The sequence below is a fragment of the Grammomys surdaster genome, unplaced genomic scaffold (assembly GCF_004785775.1).
Source record: "Grammomys surdaster isolate TR1022 unplaced genomic scaffold, NIH_TR_1.0 62, whole genome shotgun sequence".
Taxonomy (NCBI): domain Eukaryota; kingdom Metazoa; phylum Chordata; class Mammalia; order Rodentia; family Muridae; genus Grammomys; species Grammomys surdaster.
This window is the reverse complement of record NW_021604564.1, coordinates 25,301,342-25,316,251: the sequence shown is the minus strand read 5'-3', so window position 1 is coordinate 25,316,251 and position 14,910 is coordinate 25,301,342. Positions and strand designations below refer to the sequence as shown.

At 37.1% G+C, this 14,910-nt stretch overlaps 1 protein-coding gene across 3 annotated transcripts in view; it reads left to right on the top strand.

Annotated features, from left to right (window-relative positions):
- Nucleotides 1-6,372, top strand: part of Sclt1 (sodium channel and clathrin linker 1) — a 114,841-nt gene extending 108,469 nt beyond the window's left edge. For all 3 annotated transcript variants that reach the window (XM_028762739.1, XM_028762748.1, XM_028762767.1), the window contains 3 exons: nt 1,703-1,781; nt 3,935-4,030; nt 6,080-6,372. In XM_028762739.1, coding sequence (XP_028618572.1) covers nt 1,703-1,781; nt 3,935-4,030; nt 6,080-6,142 — 238 coding nt within the window. In that variant the 3' untranslated portion in view covers nt 6,143-6,372. The remainder of the gene's footprint in view (nt 1-1,702; nt 1,782-3,934; nt 4,031-6,079) is intronic.
- The last annotated feature ends 8,538 nt before the right edge of the window (nt 6,373-14,910 follow it).

The window sequence follows — 14,910 nt, the reverse complement described above, 5'->3', positions numbered from 1 at the left end:
TGTCCCACATCAGTGGTCAGTAAGTACTAGTGGAAGTGATGATTGGGGAAACGAACCTATCCTGGCTTATATATTTATAACACATAGCTTACTCATTTTCATAGCAATTCCCTCAAATATAGTATACCTAGGACTTACTGACTCACGCTGTTTATGTAGCTCATAAAGATGAAGCTAATTTGAGTGTTATTTTATTGACTAATTTTAGAAATATAAAGTCAAAGGACAAAAGCCAATACTGAATTAGCAATTTCAGTACTACAGATTTTATTTGAAATTTGTTCTGATTCACTTCTTATGTAAGCATATAGGTCCTTAAGCTTATAGATAAGCAAATAACCTGGAATCATAGCACAGCACAGGGTTGGTTTTTCAAGGGAAAAAAATGCAATACCTGTTTTCTGCCCAGAAGCCTAGAAGTGTACCTGCATTCTGCCCTGGTGACCTTTGCACTCTCTGTGTCACCGTACCGGGACCCCAGACCCTTGTCACGAGCTTGTTTTTCTCAGTAAATATATAGAACTTATCTTTATGGAAGCTGTCACATGTACCTTACAAAGAGTTTCAGTGTAGTTGTGCCCAATTTTTATTTAGCTTGCTTTGTTCTTCAAGAGATGTATGTATGCTTTATTGTATACATATCTGGAGGCTGTAAACCTAACCCAGATCTTTTTGCAAGAACATCAAGCTATTTCCCAGCCCAAGGTACAATTTTTTGTTTGTTTATTTTTTGTTTTTTAGGTTTGTTGTTTGGTTGGTTGGTTGGTTTTTGTTTTGCTTTTTGTTACTTTGCTTTGTTTTTCTTTTAAGACATAGTCTCACAGCATAGCCCCAGCCAGCCTAGAATTCACATGTAGACCAGACTGGCCTCAAACTCACATAGACCTGCTTGACTCTGCCTCCTAAGAACTGAGTTAAAAGGTATGTGCCACCAAGCCTGGCTGTGATATAATTTTAAATTGTAACAGATGTACATAATTTATTCAAGTTTACTTTCTGAACCATTTTTACTGGTTTCAATACTGGTAAGTATAACCAGAGTGTAACTACCCTAGAATACATGTACATTTTATACATTAGCTACTTTTCTGTTGCTGTGACAAAACACCATGATCAAGGCAATGTATAAAAGAACACATTTAATTTGGGCTTATGGTTTTAGAAAGTTAGGGGTCTTGGTGGCAGAGTAAAAACAGGGCAACAGGAATAGGTGAGAGCTCACATCTTGATCTGTAAGTAGGAAGCTATGAAGGAGCACACTGGAAATGATATGAGTTTTTAAGCCAAAAAGCCCACTGCCAGTGACAAACCTCCTAATCCTTTTCAATACTTCTTCCAATTGAGGACCAGCTATTCAAACATGAGCCTATAGGCGCCATTCTCATTTAAACCACCACATTTTATGAAGAAATTACTAAGTTATTTGCTGTCAAAAAAAACTTTTTTTGTTCGAAATGTTCCACCTACCTGTAACTCCAGTTCTAAGAGTTCTAATGCTCTCTTTTTGTCTCTAGTAGTAGTGGGCACTACACACATACGGTGTATGTAAAATGTAAACATGCCTCACTAATAAAGAGTCAGTTTTACATTATTTTATTGTTTTTAAGTATACTATACATTTGCATATATTTCCAAACTCCCTTTTTCAGTTTTGTTTTGATCAGTTCTCATCATATTCTCCGTGTCCCTTCTTGGTTACTAGGAGTGAGCTGAGCCGCCAGAAGCTTCATACCCAGGAGCTACTTTCTCAGCTGGAAATGGCAAATGAAAAGGTAGCTGAGGTAAGAGAATGACTCCCCGTCCCCCACTGTCATCCCCTTTCCCCATCCCACTTTGCTCCTCACATACACGCACTGCAGCATTCTACTGTACCAATCTAAATTAAGTCTCTGACTTGGAAAGAACCACACGGTATCATCTGTAACCCAAAAAGTCCATACTTAATATAGTGTGAGTCAAAGCTTTGAAAACCAGGCATTCATTTTTTGTATATGGTAAAAAGTAGAATTCATACTTTGGTGTTAATAGTATAATTTGTGCACTGTTTTAGAGACTGTGTTTTAGGGCCCTATTTTTTCATGAGAATCTCTAAGATTATTTTATTTATCTGATTCCTCTTAATTTGTTTTACTCCATCACAAAAGGCACATCAAAAATACTTTTGTCTAATAGAGAATAGAAAAATAGTATTAAGATAAATCTACCTTAGAATCATATGCAAAGAAAGAGTTACTCTGTCTTTCTTTCCTATGGCTTTATAAAAGCAAACAGTTTCTAAGCTTAAGACTCCTAGAGTTCTAGATCCTCATTTATGTGAATTAGCTTCAGATATGTGGGATAGACTCCTAGCCTTACGGTCATCCACAAGAGACATAGTGAGATCACCTCTCTTAAACATTGCTGATATGAGACACTTAGAAAATAGCTAAAGATTTTGTACTAAAATATTCCACATAATTTTCAGTACACCAGAGTTAAGAATATTTGCTCAAAAGGAAACAAAAAGATCAGATTTATGAAGTCTGCACTATTTTAACCATTATAGGAAATATATATATGTACATATATATTATATAGTCTGTTTATAGATATTAAAATGATTATTGTATATAACAGGATCTCTCCCCAAGTTTTCTCTAGCATATGACGTGCCTCTTAAAATTGGAAACTTAAATTTAGTACTTGAACAACTTGGTCAGTTAGTACAGCTGATACAGGTCTCTTCGTAAGTTTAATTTTGCTTTTGGATACTATTAATTAAACAACCAGTACTATTATTTCAGTGTTATATTACTAGTCATGGCATTCACTATTATCCCTTTTTGGTAAGACATAAAGAACTATCTTGTGCTTCATAGAAAAGAGGAATTCTCAGTCATTCCTGTTTGGCCGTATATTCTCTGAAATCAGTTAAATGCCAGAAAACCTATAAAATAATTTTTATTCATACAAAAATAATTTTTTTAGAAGCACTATGCCAAGCAGGTAAGTGTGAAAAAAGAACACATTTTCAGTTGACAAATTGTTTTTAACTTGTTGAGGTAACAGTATATAATGATGGCTTGGTGTCGTATTCTAGTCCCTACTATGTCATGGTATTACAAATGAGGCTAGTACATAATGTAAAACTGTGTCTTCATGGTTCAGGGGCCAAGAATAGGTTTACAGTGTTGGCTTCACAAATACAGGGAAGTAGAACTGCAGCGTCTTTGGGGGAATATATTTCAATACATGGCAATGTCTAATAACCCTATTGACCCTAATAGCTTCTACAGGATGCAGATGTTCTGGGGAGCGCACAGAAATAGAGTTCACTCCAACCCTTTACTGAAGCTGTGGTTGTAAGGCCCAGCGCTTTCCTTCTAGGACCTGAAGCACCACAAGGTCAACAAACCAGAAACTCAGTCTTGTTCGCATTTGTAATTCAGTTTGCTTTCAGGTTCGTCAAATTGAGTCTTTGATGATATCAGAGGAAGAAATAACTTAGGACAGTGGTTCTCAGCCTTCCTAATATTACAAACCTTTAATACAGTTTCTCATGTTGGGGTGACCCCCACCATAAAATTATTTTTGTTGCTACTTCATTACTGTAATTTTGCTACTATTATGTATCATAGTGTAAATATCTGATAAGTAGGATATCTGATATGCAGTCTCTGTGAAAGGATCATTCGACACCCTCCAAAGGGGTTGTGACTCACAGGTTGAGAACCACTGACTTAGGAAGGAGTAAAATCAACATTGTGATATTATGCCTACAATTGGGAAGTTATACCCAAATATATCCAAAATATAGTTGGAAAATGTAAATGTGGAGATAATGTTATCTTTATTTTACAAGTAGTAACGATCTCCAGATTTTTCATTGGCTATTCCATAAAACGTGTCTATATTATATTTGGATTTGAATTTGTTTTATATTTCTCCTTAAAAGAATGAAAAGTTAATTCTGGAACATCAAGAAAAAGCCAACAGACTTCAAAGGCGTCTAAGTCAGGCAGAAGAGAGAGCTGCTTCAGCGTCCCAGCAGGTAGGGCACATCCTCATTATCCAGAGCCGATAAACAACCTTCATAGATGAAAAATAAAGTTCTCAGAGAACTGATAGTTTGATCTTCAGTCAATTAACCTGCATGAAATTAATCTCTTTCGTACTTGTAGTTAAAAAAGTAAAGTTGAAAAAATAAACATCAGTATCTTCTGGCTATACCTACATCTAAAACTACCATGTATTTCTGATAGACAGAGATAACTTTTTAATTGAAATTTAATGAAGGAAAAACTTGATGTCATACTAGCCAGATTTGAAGTGTTTGATAACTGTGTGGCTAGCAGGAAGATTTGGCAGAGGAGATACAAAAAAGACATCACTGTCTGCACAAAAGTTTCTGCCACATAACACTGTATGGGACATAATGTTCCAAAATCAGGTAGATACTCATGTCTGTATTTGAGATATCTTTCTGATGTTTCAAACTGTATTATTATTTTAGAAAACAAAATATTCAGGTACAAGTTACCTTTATTGAATGTACATTTGTATATAACCAAATAAATCCAAAATACTATAAAAAAAAAACCTTAGCCATTGGGAAGTAATTTAAAAAGTGAAATTACTAGAGTAATTCAGTGGAATTCTAGAGTAAGTAAGTACATTTCTCGTAATGTATATGCAATTTACATATATGTGTGTGTATGTGTGTGTGTTTATATGTATGTATGTATGTATGTATGTATGTATATATGTATGTATAAAATTCCAAATTAGGCGCAGTAGCTCCTCCTAGTTCAGTAATCATTTAGGCAATTTGAATGGGTGGATGGGTGGATGGATGGATGGATTGAATGGATAGATGGAAAGAATGGTGACAGCAAAGCAAATTAAGTCAAAAATGCTGTTAATTAACATTGGGTATAAATGTACTATTACCATCAAAGAGCATTATTCTTAGCCACTGATGACATGGATGTTGCCATTTAGTAGCAAGTTGTTGTTTTGTTGTTGTGGTTGTTGTTGTTGGGTTTTGTCTTTGTTTTGAGACAGGATCTCTCTATGTATCCCTAGCTCCCCTGGAACTCACTATGTCTTCCAGGCTTACCTGGAATTCACAGAGATCTGCCTAGCCTGCCTCTCCATCCTAAGTGTTGGGATTAAAAGCACCATACCTGACTTTCCCTCTAATTTTAAAAGATTAAAAATCCTTACAAATACTCAGCACTAAAAGTTGAACAAAACTATGTTCAGATAGGAAAAAATGTTGCAAATATTAGGAGAAATAGAGTGAATCTAATATGCAATTATTTCTGAAGCAGATAATCTAAGTGTAAAAGGAAGTAGACTCAGACTTTTCAACTGCTAAGAGGTATGCGCACCTGAATGGGTACACGCATTCACGTAAAAAATATATATGTACATATACTTGACAGCTGCAAGTAGCTGTAGATAGTAGCTCTCCTGTAGTTTGGGGACTCGGGGCTTAGGCTGGAGGATCACAAGATTCAAGGCGAATCTAGTCTACATAGTGAGATCCTGTCTCAATAAACAAACAAGCAAACTGAAGATAGAGATTGTATCTGAAGAGAGAACTAGAATGAAGAATAGTTTGGGGAAGGAATCCTGCCTTATGCTGTGTGTTGTTTTGTATTGTTCAATCTTTTTATCATATGTACATATAATTAACCCCAGTTAATATTCAAACATTACTTTCCTGTTAGACTTACCTTCCTTAAAATCTGGAATGATCTGGTTACCAGCTCTGCTTTATATTTGCCCAGACTGGATTTGTGTTTGAGACACTTTGCTGATTAACTTTTATCTAGATGTTTTTCACTATGTGTTGAATATAGGAATTCAGAGTGTCTCACTCTGAGCTATAGACTGCCACAGTTGGCATGCATTTCTTTAATATGATGCAGACAGTTGAAGAGTAAAACAGAATGATCACACAAAAAAGACCGTTCAAGGCCCTTTCCCTCAGACTACTTGATAACTGTTGGTTGTGATACATCACACTGTGCTTTGTCTTAGTCTAATACTCTCCACAGAGAAACTACTTACTGATTGTTTATTTTGTTTACAGCTCAGTGTGATTACAGTGCAGAGAAGAAAAGCAGCTTCCATGATGAATCTGGAAAATATTTAAACATATCCATAGTTCACTGACAGAACTGTAGAGTTGGGCAAGCTGTTAAACCAAACGTATTGACATGGAGAAGCCTGCTGAGAATGGGGAAGGCTTGTGTCATTTTGCATAAGCATTTTCCATTCTGTTTTGAGGGTTATTGGAAAACAGAACAGTGACAGCTTCCTGTAAGTAGAAAACTATAATCCTATATTTGAGATTCAGTGGAGAATAAAGCCAGCTGAGACGAACTCACTGTCTTCATCAATGTGTCTATTTTTAATTCCCTTTTTTATTCCCTCCTTGGAAGACCATAATATTTTCAAGAGGTTTAATAAAATCCCTAGAATTTGATATTTCAGGTTCTAAGATTTGGAGATTTAGTGTCTCATTTTTACTTCTAATTCATTTTCATAATTCTTAAGATTCTATTTTACTATGAACTCATAAATGTAATAAATTATGTATTTTATAAAATTATGTTGTCATGTATTTGAATGCATAATTATAATGATTCACTTTTAACTATACAGTTTTAAGAAGTTGTAAACCTTGACAGCATTTAAGCATTTAGGGGGAGGAGTTTGTTCTTTTCTTTTTCTTCAAAGTTTACTAATCAGATAGAGATCTTAATTCTAAGGCTGCATAGCTTTGAGTTGTAGTCCTACAATGCTTCATAGATTCATATACTTACTTTTTCTATTTTGAGCTTCCTGTGCACTGGTATAGCAGTCATCTGAGTAAACAGCTAGAAGGCTTTAACAGTTTTCCAAATGAGTCAGAGGTAATATGAAAATACCCCTGAGTATGCATTCACCCCCAAAGTTTAGGACATACTCACAGGAATCTTTGTCAAGGAGCTGGGAATTGAAGTCATAAAAATATAGATGTTTACCTTAGAGCCTTCCATGATCTGGCTAGTAGCTTCAGCCTCTCCCCACGCCACTCTTTCTCTTCCTTCTTGTGCTCTAAATTTGGTAGCCCTCTTTAATTTTGTGGTTACAGCATCCTTTCTCCCATCAACAAAGTGTGCATATACTCTTGCATTTTTATGAGACCTTCAGATTTCAAATACCATTTCCTCAGAGAAGGGTTCTCTAACTTGAGGCAAGGTGAACTCTTGTTAATATTAGTGTTTTTAATGCTGTGCTTTTTGTCTCTCATTGCACTTGTCAATGGTTGTATTTTTTTTTTTTAACTTTTGGCAGGTCCTTGGTACAAAGTAACATTTACTCTCATTCACCACTATGTCTTTAGCACCCTGCTAAGTTCCTGGCATGTTGAGCGTCAAGAATAACTGTCTATAAACTTAAGTTTTTAAGAACAGGATCACACAGAATGGATCCCATTTCTTATATAAGCTGAGGACTTCTTTGCATCTAATAATAACCTCTCCAGTTATTTCTTCCTGAATACTCCTAATATTCTCCAAGAGAAGGATAAGCTAGAGAGTGTGTCATTCTAGCCTCTGGGTTTGTCCATCTCTAATGTGAAAATGCTAGTAGGCTTTAACATTTATGTACTGGTCAGTCTTCATTTACAAAGACAGTATCATTTCTGTGAACTGTGTTTTAGGTAATAGACAAAATGAATAGGAAAGAAAAAAGAAATTGCCTAAATCTAAAATTGAAGCCAACACAGCTAGTTCATTTTATTTATTCATGCATCTTTTATTATGTCTCCCTGAGAAAGAAAGGAGATATGATTACCACTTCTTTCCTTTGTGTACAAATATGCAAATTGTGGCAGTAAGTGGTCTCCTCATTCTTTTCTGTGTGAGAACTCTACCCTACATACAGGAAAAAATTAGCAGCAATTCAGCCATTCATTTATTCAGCAGATACAATTTCTTAGTTACACTGTCTTTTTAGAGCGACTCTTAAACAAATAATCATAAAAATTATTTAAATATTACATAAATCTGGTTTGGGGCCATAGCACATTTGAGCATTTAAAAAAAAATAACAAATTTCAGGGCTCAGCAATTATGAGCACTTGCTGCTCTTCTAAGGACCCCAGGCCAATTCCCAGAACCCACATAGGGCACCTCACAACCATTTCAACTCACAACTCCAGGAGATCCAACTTCTTTTTCTATCCTATATAGGCACTTCTTTCATGCATACATAACAATAAAAGGACACACATATAATTTAAAATAAAAATTCTTTTAAAAATAATAAATTTAAATAATATAAACACAGAACTCACATACAAAATTCTCAAAAATATAAAAAATTAAAACCAAATGAGCAAAGCAACAAATTTAGCTAGGTACTGTTGTTCGCATTTGTAATTCCAGTACTGAGGATATGAAGCAGTATGCAAAACTAACCCGGCTATGTCATGGATTCTGAGTCATCCTGAACTATACAGTGAGCCCTGTCTTAAAACAAAAAGTAAACATAACAAAGAAAATGGTATTGGGAAGTAAACTAAGAACTTTATAATAAACTTTTTTTTTCAAAATAATTTATCAAAAAAATTTGGTTAGGGGCTAAGCAGATGGTTCCACAATTAAGAGCACTGGCCGCTTTTTCAGAAGACCTAGGGTTTGGATGCCAGCACCCACACGGCAGCTACCAACCAACTTGAATTCTATTTCCAGAGGATCTGACACCCTCTTCTGATTTCCATGTGGTGCACACATGTGGTGCATAGACATACATGCAGGCAAAACATCCACATATAGAACTAAGTATAAGTAAGTTAACTGTTTAGTAAAATTTATTAGGGTAAAAAGTAACAGTTTTATTTATACCTTAAATAATTCATTGGAAAATTGTCCCAGATATGTGATAAATGTACTGATACAAATATATTATTGATATATATTCATTGATAATCTAGGGAGTAATAGGCATTTGTATTTACCCAACATTGCTGCTTGGTGGAGATGATTTCCTTCCCAATAAAGGGAAGTATGGCAAAGGTTAAATATTTGCCAAAGTCGTATCACAGACAAATGACACACCTGGTTTTAGAACCAGAATTCCTTATACTCTACAGCATGGCATCTTTCAGTGTGTAGCATCAGTGCTGCTGGCATTGATGTAGCAGTAGTCTTTATAAATGCTCTCAGTGCCTAGGATGTGAAAACTCACATCAGCATCTGGGTGCTCGACTAGACAAGGTAACATCCTTCTCTTTTTAGGTCACAGGTCTAAATTCTTCATCAAAAATATAGATCGCTAGTACAAATTCCATCATTCCTTTAAAAAAAAAAAAAACACCATGGTTGGTCTGGTTCTTCAGAGCAAAAACCCCATTTCCCTGGTGTGACTTACTGTTAATTTACTTTTCTGTTGTTGTGATAAAATACCATGACCAGGGGCAACTTGAGGAACATATCTTTGGCATACAGTGCCAGAGAGCTAGAGTTCAAAATGGTGGGAGTAGCATGGTATGGTGTGGCACCTGGCTGACCACATCTCTGTCTGCACCCAAGATGCAGAGAGTGCAAATACAGAGTGCAAGTAGGAAGTGGAAACAAGTCTATGAACCCCCAAAGCCTGTCCTCACTGACAGCCTTCCTCCAATAAGGCTACATCTTCTAACCTCCCAAACAGTATTGCCTGTGAGACACCAAGCAAGCCTATGGAAGACATTTCTTCGTTAAACCTCCACACTCACCTATGCCCATGATCTTTTAATGATATCCAGTACCCCGTTCATATTTTTTACTGCTTCATTTTTCATTCTCTGAATGTATTGATTAATACCTTCTCTTAAAGCTCTCACAGTGTCTATCTTCCACTTGACTATTGGTGAAACTTCCCATTGGGCTTTTATTTAATATCTTGAGGTTTTTGTTCCTGAAATTTAAATTTGATATATATCTTCAATATTTGTGTCTCTCTATTAAATTATTCTTCTGTATCTTGTATTGAATTTGTTTTCTTCAAGTGTTTTTGGTTTTTTGGATTCATTTGGAAGCTTATTTTGTGTCCTCTTCAGTTTTGTTGAACACTTTTAAAGATGCTCTTTTGAATCCTCTGAGATTTCATCTAACTCACTCTCATTCAGATCCATTACTGTGGAATTAGTAATTTTCAGAGGAATCATGCTGCCCTGGTTTTTCATGTTTCTTATGCTCTCTCTGCCTTGGCATTTGGCATATCTGGGTCATCGTTTGGATTTCTGTTTCTTTCATCTGGAGTATTTTCAATGCTCAAATGGTTGGAGCACTGTTGATACTAGTGTTTCTCTACATAAGCCTGGGAGCATGATTCAGTAACTAAGCCCTCATCTATGCTCAGTGTACTAGGCTTACAGCTGTTCTCCAGGGGCAGAACACTAATTCCAGAGCTCTCACAACCAATAGATGGAAATACAGCACAGCCAGTAAAAACAATCACTGGATTCCAGTAATTGGGAGAAGGATAAAGGAACAGGGTAGTGCAGAGTCTACTAGAATGCCTGTCTGCCCAGGGCAGGATGGCACAGAATCGAGAAGCACATGACTGGAGTCCTAGAACTGCAACGGAAAACTAGAAAAAGGAAAATAATCCAGGAAAATACAGTGGCTCCAGGGAGTAAGGAAGAGAGAAACAGGGTGTGGTCATTTAAAACAATCTGCACTGAGGCTGAGGCAGAAGGCCTCCGACTCTGTCTGTGGCTGTGTTCTAGAAAGCTTACTGCTTACCAAAAACAAAGGGCAAAGAAGAGTAAGACAGGATAAAGCTAATCCAGTGCCTTAATTAGATTATTACTGGGAGAAGATACTTTATTTCACTCACATTTCCATGTAGCATCTTTATTGAAAGCAACTTTTATCTTAAGCAGCCAGAGCAGGAACCTGGAGACCAGAGCTAATGGCAAGACCATGGAGGAGAACTATTTATTGACTTGCTCCTCCTGGGTCACCCTGCTTTTTTTATAGCACCCAAGACCACTTGCCCAGGGATGGCACCACCCACAGAGGGTTTGGCTCTTCCACATCAATCTCTAATTAAGAAAATACCCTTACAGGCTTTCCTGCCCATAGTCCACTCTTACGGAGACATTATGTCAATTAAGGTTTCCTCCTCTCAGATGACTATAACTTCTGTCAAGTTGACATAAAACTAGCTAACACATCTATTAAATTTAAATTAGATACTAAGGGAAGGACAAAAGTGAAGGAAAGAGTACTGGGTGAAGGTTCCAGTTCTATATGTCATCTGTCAACTAAATACAGGTAGTTGCCAATCCCATTCCATGATGACCATGGAAGTAGCCCAGTGACATATCTCTGGGCTTCCAGAAAGACCTTGGCCTGTGTCCGCCTCACTGCACACTCTGCAGGACCCTTTTTCTAAATGGCTTCTTGCCACTACTCAAAGTTCAGGGGAAGACAGACTTTGCCTTCCCTCCCATTTCTGTTATTCGAAGTGTGGTGTGGGTTTCCTGAGGCACTGAAAGCTGTGTCATAACGCTGAAGTCCAAATTCTCTGTACCACTCACTGGAGGAGAGCATTCCTCAGTGAGATCTGAGCCCTCCTGAGTATATACTCAGCTGTTCTATTTTCAGTTTCTCTCCTTTCTCTGCTACTGAAAGTAGTGTTTTTCTGCTGTCATCTGCCTCACAGGGTGACTGCTCTCCTGGAGCTTCCTCCATGTGTGCATGTCATTCATCAGCCATCTTTAAGAGTCTTGATATCATATCCTGCCCTTTCTGACTCAAGTGCTAATTCGAAAGCCCTTCATTAAGTGTCTTGAAAACCTCGAGTAACTTTTATGTCTAGTAGATCTTACTTGCTCATATTTCCAAACCTAGAAAACTAAAGTGTCCAAATCCTAAATATCAGTCAAGAAGTGGAAAATCCTATGTTTCTAAGCACAAAGTATGTAACAATTCAAACGCTGAGCTGGTGCAGAGCCACAGCTAGGGAGGAAAAGAAGAGAGTCTGCCTTTGAGGATACTAAGTGGGGAGTAACAGAGGAAAAGGTGGTTTTGTAAAGAGATTGTTTCACATTAGAAATAATCCTGAAGTTAGAACCACCAGCCAAACAAGTAGGTAAAATAACCAACAGTCCCACAATTGGTAGCTACACTCTGAAAGCTCAGTCATATACAAGCTAGGCCATGATACTGGCTGGAAGTCCTTTAGGAATAGCAGTGCCATTCATTTTTCTTTGCTTTGCTACTTGACTTGGCATTAATTTTTGTTTGTTTCTTTCTGTGTCAGTTCCTTAGTGCTGGGATTACAGGCACTCACCACCATACCCCATAGCATTGCTCATCCATTTACAAAAATGACTAATGACTAGCTTTGTTATGCTTAATATCACAAAAATAAAGGTTGGGAGATTTTTGCATTACTTCTATTTGAAGTGTCAAAACATTAGTCTCAATAACAGGCATTGTTGTCAAGAAACTAATTTAAAACAATTTTATCTTCCAAACATTTTTGAACTATACAGAATTATTCTTTGCATTCTTAACAGCAGTACTACTTTCCCTAATCATATGTGTATTTGTCTTACTGTAGGTATATATGTTACATGAAAGTATATAGCTAAGGAATTCCATTCTTCCTAGCAAAAGGCAGAACATAATCCATAACAGACTAGACTTCTATCATTTTATGCTCATAGACTCTTAACATGATGTGCTAAGCCAAAACAATTAATTTTACTATGTATGATTTAATGAAATGAAGTTCACATGTATATAGACCTGTATGTCCTCAAGAGTATTTGAACTGTTTTGTGAACTACTTTTGCATTGAGATCAGCAGAGGCTGGAGACTCAAACTCAAACTAGCTAGGAATGGTTTCCAGGTCACCCCACAGATGGTGAGCCTCAGTTTCCTCATTGGTAAAGAATAGTGCCTGCTTAAAGACAAATTGGTGTACTTAATTAATACAGACCAGTGCTTGCCCCTTAGTGACCCCAGTCTAATTACCAAGTCTGGAGGCTCGTCTTAAGGCTGTACAGAATGACAGAATCTGCCATTTGGAAGTTGTCACTGTGGCGATAGCATTGGCAAGGTTACAGCTAATTAGAGTAAGCAGGAGTTCATTTCAGCACAGCTTGAATCAAGGAAACAAGACTAGGCTGTTGCAATAATCTAGCAAGAAATGAAGAACCATATAGTGATGGTGGAACCACAAGAAATGGGAATTGTAAAAAAAAAGAAAAAAGAAAAAAGAAAAGAAAAAAAGAAAAAGAAAGGAATGGGAATTGTTGGGGTGCTGCAGTAGAAACCCTGACAACAAGCCATCAAAGAAAGCATTCACAAAGGACACCCTGGGTGTCACTGCCTAAAGAGAAAAACTGAATAGCCAAACCTCAAGCATCCATATAACCTGAGATCTATTTCCCTTGAGAAAGCAGAAAAGAACTGGGCTGCATGGAGAGCACCAGAAACTAAGAAGGGGACAGGAGGCCAGATTAAATTGACTTCATCTTTTTCAGAAAAAGAGCTCTCAAAACTGGCATAGACGAGACTGCAATGTCTGATGCAGTTCTAAGCCTTAAAGAGAAACCGAAGGAAAGATTTCAGTGTTGCAATTAGTGGTAGTTTGTTGCAGATGGCTAATGTTTCAAAGGCAGAAGCATTTTCTCCTTGATTTGGGTGGAAACATGAACGCAAATCCCTGGTGCCACATTTCCCATCACAGATTATAGAATTGCCAACACCAGGCCCTTCCTTTGACTCCTGGGGACTTAATTTCCCTCGGGAGCTATTGTGATTATTCAACTTGAAGACCTTAAAGAAGAATCACAGTTATTTCTCTCTGGAGCCTTATGAGACACAGAAGTAAATAGTCACTAAGGAGGACAAGGAGAAATAAACAAGGGTTGAGACAACTATTGGATAATTCATGTTAGAAAAGTCTCCTACAAATTATAAATTTGAATAGTAAGAATATGCCACCACTGCATCTAATCATAATCTACCTGGATGGGCACACTATATCAGGCTTTCTGCTTCCAACATGAGGGTGCATTTGACTGCTGACTGTTCCCCACTGCAAATACTCAAAAACTAAAAATAAGAACGAGGCCCAGTTCTGCCAAGTCTCAATGCTGTGATCTTGGAAATCGTTTTTGTGAGATGTAGGTCAGTTCCTCTTATTTGACCTACTGTTCCAGTGTTCTGTGCTCAAAGGCATTTAATGAAAACCACTCTGAAAACAAATGTTAAGCACTTCATAAATATAACCTTCAGAAATAGCATCAGCTTCAATTCATAGCAGATTCCTGGGTCTTTCTAATAGTAAAATTGTGTATATGGCTTACCACAATTCATCTATGAAATGCTTTAAAATACTGCAACTCCAGTAAGACACCAAGATGTTTGTTTTTACAGCAGTAGAGATGGATAACAGGATTTTGCACATGCTGGACAAGTTACTCCCTCAGAGCTACACCCAATTATGTCTTGTAGGGGTGTCAATTTGGAGATTTTTGAGATGGCCCCTAGTGATTCTTCTATCTCAACCTCTCAAGTTACAGGATTACAGGCATATGCTGGGCAAGGTGGCATAAATCTCTTCAAATATTGGGAAAACGGGCTCATGTGGCTTAGATGTTAAACCCTAACATCTATGTTACTTCAACAATTAAGTGTGTTCAAATCCAAATTATATTCTGGAAAGGGCCCAAGGTGGCATGGGAGAGGAGGAGGTAGTGGGAAACAGGCAATAAATAGCCAGGGAAATTGTTAGTAACACTGTCTGGTGAGTCTGTATTCTACAGTGTAGGTCTGTCCCATACAGTTCTCACTATGAGACAACAAAGCCATCGCTTAAGGATCCTAAACTTACACCTTTAACCAAAAGCAGATTTCAACAGACAC